Source organism: Bos grunniens, chromosome 2, assembly GCF_055505025.1.
Source record: "Bos grunniens cultivar Pamir isolate PY7600 chromosome 2, Bosgru_T2T1.0, whole genome shotgun sequence".
NCBI lineage: Eukaryota > Metazoa > Chordata > Mammalia > Artiodactyla > Bovidae > Bos > Bos grunniens.
In genome coordinates, this window is record NC_141166.1 from 8455526 (window position 1) to 8465228 (window position 9703).

The 9703-nt window shown below is 54.6% G+C and overlaps 1 protein-coding gene across 7 annotated transcripts in view; it reads left to right on the forward strand.

The window, feature by feature from the left end:
* GRHL3 (grainyhead like transcription factor 3) overlaps positions 1 to 9703 on the forward strand; it is a 36075-nt gene extending 26372 nt beyond the window's left edge. For 2 of the 7 annotated variants that reach the window (XM_086328413.1, XM_086328420.1), the window contains exons 13-16: positions 921 to 1009; positions 1799 to 1884; positions 4405 to 4469; positions 7557 to 7799. In XM_086328413.1, the coding sequence (XP_086184539.1) occupies positions 921 to 1009; positions 1799 to 1884; positions 4405 to 4469; positions 7557 to 7683 (367 nt within the window). In that variant the 3' untranslated portion in view covers positions 7684 to 7799. Of the gene's footprint in view, positions 1 to 920; positions 1010 to 1798; positions 1885 to 4404; positions 4470 to 4912; positions 6291 to 6990; positions 7171 to 7556; positions 7802 to 8760 lie in introns of those variants that run through there. The other 5 variants (XM_086328405.1, XM_086328415.1, XM_086328404.1 and 2 more) reach the window with 5 other exon arrangements.

The following is a 9703-nucleotide window of genomic DNA, read 5'->3' on the forward strand; positions in this document are numbered from 1 at the left end:
ACGGGAAAGAAAAAGCCTCTGAGATGGTGATGCAGATTTGGAGTGTGAGGAGGGCAGCTGTGCGGGAGGACGTAGGGGAAAACGCCCCGCGCCCCGCCCCGGCAGACTCCAAGAGGCCCGGGAGGGGCCCGGCGCTCGGCCTGCAGCCCAGGGTGGGCCTCCGCGTCCTTCCCGCTGTCAGCTACAGTCGCTTCACCGCTTTCAGCTTCAGCTAGAAATCTGTCAGAGGAGGAAAATGGGCTCATGAGGATGAGGCAGATATGAGAGGCGGCATGGAATAGAACCTCTGTAAACAGGAAAGCACTTTACGAAGATCACGTATTGTTGGTATCAGTCTCTTCCGTATAAAAGGAAGTACTGTCACACCAAATTATGTCACTTGTCACCTCACAACAGCCCCAGTGAGTCAAGCAAGCAGGGGTTATTGCTTCACTTTATCCACAAGGAAACTGAGGCTCAGAGAAGTGAAGTGACTTGCCAAAGGTCACACAGCTATGAGATAGCAGAGGCAGGCTGAGACCTACATCTGACCTACTCCAAAACCCACAAGAGTCCCTCCTTCCACTGACTCACATCCAACTTGATTCTTTCAAAAAAGAATAATGTTGATGATGAAACAGTAGTCCATGTTTATTGAGGCCCTACTGCGTGTCGCACAGTGTTCTAAGAGCAGCGTGTACTCCTTCAACCGTACACCTTTAGGAAGTACCCCTATAGACAAGGATCCTGAGAAGCTGTCACCCGGCTAGGGAGGGGCAGGGCTGGGATGTGAACCCAGCAGGCCAGCTCCAGAATCTGCTGCTTTACCTCTGCCCCACTGCTTTGCACCCACCCTCTTAGGGTCTTCTTTACCTCTGGGGCCCGTCAGCCTCTGGGATCCCCCCGGGTTCCTCACAGGCCTCTCCCTGCCTTCCCCACAGGATGGCTCTGAAGCGCACCTGCTCGCCCTTCACCGAGGAGTTTGAGCCTCTGCCCTCCAAACAGGCCAAGGAAGATGATCTGCAGAGAGGTAGCCTCCTGCCCCGCCCCCTATGTGTCCTCCGAGCTCACCCCCGCCCCAGCTCCCCACAAGGCCTCCCCAAAGCCTCCACCTGATCCTGGTCCAGGAAGCCAGGGCTGTACCCGCCCCAGCTGGGAGGGCTTGAGGGGTTCTTTACTCTCTGAGGCTGGGGCTGGGCCAGGATTTGAGAGAAGGGCAGACAGTCATGGAGCTGGAGGGCTTCTGCCTGCTGTGACCTTGTTGGATGTGGGCGTCCTGGGGCAGCCATAAGGCAATAGGCTTGTGGTGTTGGGCAGTCTCCCCACTTTCTCTAATGGGGGAGGAGTAGGTGGGCTTTCCATACCTGGCATTCTGGCTTTGACACAGTAAATCCGTGACTTCCTGGGAGAGAGGGACTGGAGCTAACCATCAAGAAGAAACCGACCACCGACTAAGATCAAAAGCTTCTAGCAGCCTTGAACTGAGCCTTGCGCCCTGCTGGGTGTCATATCAAAACCACCCACAACAACTCTGAAATAGCGGTGGAGCTGCCTCCATCTTCCGTCTGGATAAGATGAGGCTTAGTGATGTTAAAAGAATTTCTTCAAGGTCACAGAGCTGGCAGGTGGCAGGCCAGGGATTCAAACCCACCAGAATCAGCAGAGTCTGAGGAAGTGAAGGGATCTACAGAGCCAGGTCGGGTGTTTCCCAGCTGGCAACAGACCCTCAGCAAGGATTTGCTCTTTTTGCAGAAAGTAGTCTTGGGTTAGCCCCCTAGATATTCCCTTGTACCTCTAAAGCCACCCCTTTGCTTCTCAGTTCTGCTGTACGTGCGGAGAGAGACTGAGGAGGTATTTGACGCCCTCATGTTGAAGACCCCGGACCTGAAGGGGCTGAGGAGCGCGGTAAGAGGCCTAACGGACCCTGCCCTGCCCTGGCTGCACCCTACTCTGCACTCCCATCTCCCTGCCATTCTTTACCATACAGTTCTGATTTCCCACAGGAAGACTCCGGGAAGGAATATTCTGGAACGTTGACTTTCTGCTGGCCCACCCATCCCGCCCCATCTGAGGGCGCCTGTGGGGCCTGGCTGTGGGGTGGGGGTGTGGGGAGGTGTGCCTCTGAGATGTTATCTCCCAACCAGACCCTTGGCTCCACCCGGGGAGCTGCACACACCATAAATCCTCCTTAATCTGATGCCTGCTGTCTGACAGGCCAGAGCTTTTTGTTGGCTTTGCAAACCTGTTTCTGTTTTAATGGGAATGAAACCCCAAAAGGCCAGGCCCCAAAGATACTCTTTTTTTTTTTTTCTTTCCCAGAGGGCCTCATTTCTCCAGCTGGTGGTTGGCCAGGGAGGCACTGGCTGGGGCAGCTGAAGGTGGTGTCTGGGCAAGGAGACCTTCCCCAACACCCTGAACTGCCAGAGAGTGGGTGAAATAGCCCTAAAGCAAACCCACAGCAGCTCTGTGGCTCAGCTAAACACTGAGCAAGCACAGCCTCCTCCAGGCCGGCTGTGCTGACAGGGTGAACCATGCAGAAAAGCCAGGTGGTTCTAAGATGTTAGGATGGGGAAGGAAAATGAATGGGAAAGCACAGCTACCTTTTACTGAAGACCCACTACGTGGCAGGCATCCTGTCAGGCACGCTGCATTTGCTAGCTTACTGCATTGATTTAACAACCCTGAAAAGTGGGTGCTAGTAACGATCTCCTCATTTCCCGTAAGGAAATAGTCTCCCAGAGGTCAGGTGACGTGCCAAGGTTACTAGCAGTGACAGAGCTGAGGCTCCAAACTCGAGCTCTCTCCACTCTGCTGTGTTACCCTCGTCTCTTCACACTGCGTCAGCCCGGCTTGGCACCAGGCCCAGGAAGCTGGGCTCACAAGAGGCCATTAACGCCACTAGAATATATAGAGACCCCAGAGCTTTGGGTTGGACGGTACCTTAAGGGGTCAGCTCCCCACCCAGTGCCCAGACTCTGTCCTCAGTAACTCTGCCAAGCGGATGCCCACTCCTGACTGTATGCGTCAAGGATGAGGGGGCTCATTGCCTGTGGGGCAGCCAGACAAAGCAATTGGCTGTACAATATATAGTTGGAAAGTTCCTAAATTCTTGCTTAGACTGACTCAAGACCTTCCTGAGAGCGTCTAGCCACATTGCCATTACAGTAAGTAGTCTGAGAACTTTTCTTGCCTGGAGCAACCTCTGTCAGGGCAGAGACCAGCTGAGGAGCCGAATCGGCTCCTCTTCTTTAGGGAAGAGAGGAAAGGCCCAGAGAGGAGGACCTGAGCCTCGAGCCTCTGGCCTGCGCTTCCCGGCGGCTCCATGGAAGCCAGCGGTCCTAACCAGCGCCATCTGACCTCACTCACCCCAGGGATGGCGCTGGGCTGAGACCTTGACCTAACCGTCTCAGTTCCTGTTCAGAAGCACCCGTGTGTACATTCCCATCATGACCCATTTTACAAAGGAGGAAACTGAGGCTCAGCGAAGTTAGGGACTTGTTCAGAGTTCTGCAACCCCAGGTGGTGGAGCTAGGACCAGACCAGTTTTGTCTGCCCCACAGGAAGCGTCAGAGGCCCGGGGACACAGGGCCGATTGGCTGGGTGAGCTCAGCCAGGCTGCTGAGGCCTCTGAGCTGCAGTGTCCTCTCTGGTGGACTAAGCTCCAATGTGCTGGGATGTGATGGGGGCAGGAAAGCTGGGCTCCAGGCTAGGCCTTGGGCACACACCTTATCTTCTCCAAGCTCAGCATCCTCACCCATCAAATGGGGTAAATAATTCCTGCTAGGAAGGGTAAGTGGGTCACCTCCTCACCCCTCACAGCAAGACCACAGCATCCTCATGACTCCACTTCTGAAATAATAATGACCATTTATCAAGTACTGACATCTATTTAGTACATAGAGGAGCTGTCCTAAGTGTTATACGCAGACCGGTTCATTTAATTCTTTCAGTGACACTAGGAGCTAGGCCTATTTCCACCTCCAGGATTGGTTTGCACAACTGGTCAGCCCGCCGGTGAGTAGGGAGCCCTCAGCGCTGGAACAATCTGGATGTCTGACCATGGCAAGGATTGAGGGGAAATGGTGGATGCCCTTTGGGATAGTTTGCAAGCACTAATTATGCTATTTGTCAACAGTTTGTTGTGATGTGGGAAAACTTATAATATACAATTATAAGTAAAGCTGTCTATGCGAGATATAAAAATACCTGTACACATGACCAAAAGGCAGGAAGGAATACACTCAGATACTAGTAGTGTTTATCTCTGGGGCACAGGATTATGGATGATTATCATTTTCTTCATTGTATTTTTCTACAATCTGGGTATATATTTTATGATCGGGAAATTAAAAGCCATCATGTAAAAGACTGCTGTAAATTTAGTTTTTGGCAGCAGACATTGAATCTCCTGCCTTTCTCTTCCAGATCTCTGAGAAGTATGGGTTCCCTGAAGAGAATATTTACAAAGTCTACAAGAAATGCAAGCGGGGGTAAGTGCCCAGCACAGCTCTAGCTCCGCACCACCCCCCTCCCCCGACCCTGCGCCTTTCCCTCTAAAGCGTTGGGTCAGGGAGCTCCCAGAAGGTCCACTCTGCCTGGCAGAGGCCTGCGGCTCAGGGTTGAGCTGTGCTTGTACTTGGCTTTGCGGAGAGGTAGAGGCGAGGTGGAGTTGGGGTGGAGAACCTTGGCAGTCAGGCCGAGGCCTCCTGCAGAGACCAGACTCTGGTCACTGTTGGGAAGGAGAGGAGTGGGAGACAGTAGAGAGGGCAGCGCAGGGTGTCAGCAACCCAGGCATTTGACCATGATGGTGATGATGATTGTGGCTGTCATTCACTTGACCACCTGCCCGCCGTGTGCCAGATTCTGGGTTGTTTCTCTCATTTCACCCTCGCAGCCACACCATGAGGTAGATACCATTCCACATTTTTCACAGACAGAGAATTGAGGCTTGGAGGTGCCAAGCGGCGTAGAGAGGGCAGGAGCGGTGGATAAAGGCACAGAGGCGGGCGGCCCAGCAGAGCTGCTCCCAGGAAGGAGATGCAGGCGACGAGTCTGGGACAGGAGCTGTGACTGGACTTCGTGTTCAGGGCACCCAGCCAGGGAGGCTCCACAGGCTTCCTCCACCTGCAAGTGTGGATGAAGCTGTACCTTTCAGGGAGGCCAGGCAATGCCTGCCATGTCCCATGGGCTCCGGGGCATTAGGGCTAGGGATCACGGTAGCCCTGCTCTCTGCCCAGGAGATCCCTCCTCAGCAGGGGTGGTTTAAGGGGGTGGAGTTGGAGGTCCACATGGTGACCACCTTCCGAGGCTTCCACTCAGCTTCGGAGCCGGTGAACCTGGCCTCTGCAGCCCTTGCTGCCTCAGTCATTTTGCCAGCCCAGCAAGGGAACCCCTGTGTGGTGAGAAACAGCGACTGCCACTCCCTGCTGAGAGGCCCCCGGACCAGGGCCCTGGGAACCAGCTCCCCCATCCTCACCCACAGCTCCGGACACCCTATGGCTCATTTCTGCTACTCTTCCTGGCTGTCCCTGGAAGGTGCTCAGGCTTTGCCCCATGGCGCTTGTCTGTGGCTCTCCTTTTGGAGGACTGCAAACTGAGGCAGGTTTTGTACTCAAGCTGAGGCCCCAATCCAGTCGGCCCGGGGGCCACCTCCTTCCTTCCCTCATTCCGCGCCCACCCCCCACCATCCCCTCCCCTTTGGCTCCCACCCAGCCTCCCTCCCAGAGAACGGCTGGGGCGGGGGGAGGTGGGCAGCCCTGCAGCCCCTGGGAAAGGATCCTTTGGTTTTGGTTGTATGTGTGTCTAGGGTTCTTTGTGTGTGTGTTTTTTTTTCCTTCCGAGTTTCGGTTTCAAACTGGGAACTGGAGCTCACACGCTCTCCGGAGCAGAATCCACCTCATTGCGGAGGGCAGGCTCTGCTGTGCCCAGACAGGCCCAGCCCTTTCCCCTTTGGTGCCAGTGCCCACGCCCCCTGGCTGCCACCCCACCTGCCGCCACTGGCCTCTCTTCCAGATCCCACTTCAGGCTGGGTGGATGGGCTGGGAAATGCCTTTCTTCCGGTTCAGGCTGGGGGGTACACACACAGAGATGCCCCACAGCCCCAGTGGCCGAGTTGCATAGCCTTTCCCTTAAGCCCCAGCCAGACGTGTCAACCATAATTACAGTAGCTCCCACTTGTGGAGCACTTCCTGCTTGCCAGGCACTGGGGCCGACTCTGTGCAACCTCGTAGACGGCAGCCCACCAGGCTCCCCCGTCCCTGGGATTCTCCAGGCAAGAACGCTGAAGTGGGTTGCCATTTCCTTCTCCAATGCATGAAAATGAAAAGTGAAAGTGAAGTCACTCAGTCGTGTCCGACTCTTCGAAACCCCATGGATTGCAGCCCACCAGGCTCCTCCGTCCCTGGGGTTCTCCAGGCAAGAGTACTGGAGTGGGGTACCATTGCCTTCTCCAAGGCACTGGGTTAAGGAACCCCAAGCCTTGTCTCATTGACCCTTAGAATTTGCTGTTTCTACAAATGAGGAAACGGCTTCAGAGGAGTCCCTGGGTGATAGAGTGAGTACCTGGCAGGAATCCTGGCCTGTCTAAAACCCATGCATGCACCCACTATTTTATCTTGCCTCCTGCGTGTTCCTCTAACCGCTAAGCAACGTGAAAATAAAGCTTGTGGCCAGGCCAGCGGATTTATTTTCCCAGCCCCATAGCTCAGGGCATCACCCAGTGGCCCTTCAGAAGCACCCACACCCCATACATGCCCCAACCATGAAAACCCCAGGCCTAGGATTGTCTGAGATGCCTAAATGAGAAGACTCCCCCAAAAAGTCTGTCAGGAGAGCAGAGGCCAGGCTCATTAGCTGCCTCCCTCATCTTTGGAGCAGGCTATTGCCATCACTGGCCTCTTTTATTTTCATAGAACCTTCCAGAAAGTCCTTTGGACAACGGTAGATACCATCAGCTTTACAGGCACCACTGAGTGCTTGAAAGATTAACAATTACCTTGTTTTTGCTGGCAGCTGGCCAGGGGTTCTCTGTGAACCAGGACAGAAGACAGCCTGAAGCTGGCAAGTGACAGGAAGCCCACATTCTGAGACAAGTCCCTGCCTCTAGGGCCCGGCTGTCACTGACCCCCAAGGGGAAGAGGTCTGGGGGCCTGTCTGGGATCCCTTGTGTGCGGGAGTGCGCTCTGGGCCTGCTGGGAGGCCCTGCCTGAGAGGTGGGTGCACACAGGGCCCTTGGCCAGTGCCCGGCGCCTAGAAGCGCTCGATAAATGCCACCATCAGAAGCTAACAAAAAGCCCTGACGCTGACAGAGTGCTCACACTTCCAGCCCCTGGTCCCCTCTGGTCTGTCTGCCGCCTGCATCCTCCAGACCACAATCCCTCTGTGAAGTGAAGGCACTGCACTCAGGACCCAAGGAAGCCAGATCTTAGAATTAGATGCTGGCAGTCAGCACCCAGGCCTTGGAGCCTGAGCCCAGACCTCCTTCCAGAGAGCAGCAGCTGCTCAAAGCTGCTGTAGAAACAGCTGGACACAGGCCACAGGCTTCAGCTTCCCTGTCTCCATTGCCTCTCCTGATCCAGGGGATTCAGGGAGGACAAGGTCACGCCTCTCCTGGGATCCCTGGGAAGCAGACAGCTGGCTACTGCCAGGAGGAGGAGCATGGGCGTCTCAGCCCCACTCCTGCCCAACGCAGATCATCTCGCCTGATCTTGAACTCTCCCCCAGCCCTGGATTTTACCTTCCTTTTATATGCCCCTTCCTAGCTTGTATTTGTAGGGTTTTGTTATTTTTCTTAAAAAAAACGACACAGTGGAATGAGACAAAAGTCCAGATTCCAGTTCTGCCATTTCTTAGCTGTGCGACACCAGGCAAATGAGTGCTCAGCTTCCCCATCTGTGAACTGGAGTAATACGATTATCAGGATTCATTCTCCCAGGCCCTGCTAGATTTGAAACTTCTAGAGGGATCTCTGTGTTTGGAACAAGGCCTTGTACTTGGCAAGACCTCAGCAGATGCTGGTGAAGTGAATGAGGGGAAACACCCACCCCCATCACAAAAAGGAAGCTGCCTTGCACAGGTCAGGTCACAGCCTGGCGGATCCTTCACAGGGGAGACGGCTCCCAGAGGGATGCCCTTGGCTACACTGTGGCCTTGACCCTGGCAGAGGGCCACAGCCCCAGAGGCTCTGTCCCTCTCAGGTCGGCCCAGGTCCTTGTCTGAAGAATGTGAGGGGGAGAGGGCCATGCCCCTCAAATCCACGATGGCATCCCTGAGATGTCAGCTTCCGGGGGTGGAACTGGGGGGCCCCTTGTGGCACTGGCTTGGGGATCAGGCAGGCACCCCAGGGCGACATGTCACAGCCTCCTGTTGAACCCACCCCTCATGGGCCCACCTGCACTTGAGCTCACACTCCACATCCAAGTGCACAGCCTGGCCTGGTAACTAGGAGCGCTCCGTCTTCCCCACATCTGTGTGTTATTTGCTCACATACAGTGCGTGTGGACACGTGAAGAGAGGCAGTCTGGTGCAGTAGGCAGGGGGTGGCCGCCCGCAGGTCCGAGTTTGAGTTGGGCTCGTCCCCTGGGGAATTGTGTCCCCTCCAGTAAAGAGGGGCAGTGAATGCCCCCCGTGAGGGCTGTTTTGAGGTCGGAGAGCAAGTCCAAGAGGCGCCGGAAGTGCTGGGGCCCCCACAGGTGGTCACCATGTCTGTCACCTTTCACTCAGAGGCGCTGTCAGGGAAGAGGCCTTTCACCCTCTAAGCCCGCCTCTCCTCTCCTCTCCCAGAATCCTGGTCAACATGGACAACAACATCATCCGGCATTACAGCAACCACGTCGCCTTCCTGCTGGACATGGGGGAGCTCGACGGCAAGATTCAGATCATCCTTAAGGAGCTGTGAGGCCTGAGTGTCCACATCCACAGGCCTCTTGACGTGGGCTCCGGGGGCGCGGAGCCAGCTGGGAGGGGCCCCGAGCCACGCACGACCTCTCCTCAGGCCCCAGCACCGCTACTTGAACGTCTTCCCTGAGTGAAGAGGCCCTCGACCCACAGACATCAAGGCCCGGAGGTGCCCCGGGAGGTGTCCTGATCTGAAGCGCCACGTCGTGCTTGAATCTACCCTCTGCGCGTCCAGCCAGACGACGCCGTGTCCATTAACCAGCCCAGCGGCCTGTGTGCTCCTCCTCAGACCTTCTCCCCAGCCCGTCTCCCTCAGGCTGCCCGTGCAGGTTGGAGACACCAGCCCTGTCTCCCCAAGCAGACTTGACCCTTGGACTCATTCTTGACTCTTCCAGTCAACTTCAGACCAATGACTTCTCACCCTTTTGGCCACTGAGTTAACTGTCAAACACTTGATTTTCCAGTGCAAATGACTTTTAAAAAGACAGTGTAGTGGACAGACTCTCCACATAGACTTCACTTCCTCAACACGGGTTGGAAATCAGAGCTGACTGACTGGAGCAAAGTGGCCCCTGTGTGGAACAACCTCCAATCCCACTCACTGTTGCATACATTTCTTATTTACAGTTTTCACTTATGTTATATATATATATAAGTATATATTGTATATATAAGCAACATTTTATATTTTTCATGGATACATTTTTATCATTTCAAAAAATGTGTATTTCACATTTCTTGGATTATTTTTTTAGCTGTTATTCAGTTATGCATTTTGTATACTCATATGCTATTTAGTAATAAAATTCTCCATATGTATTACTTCAAA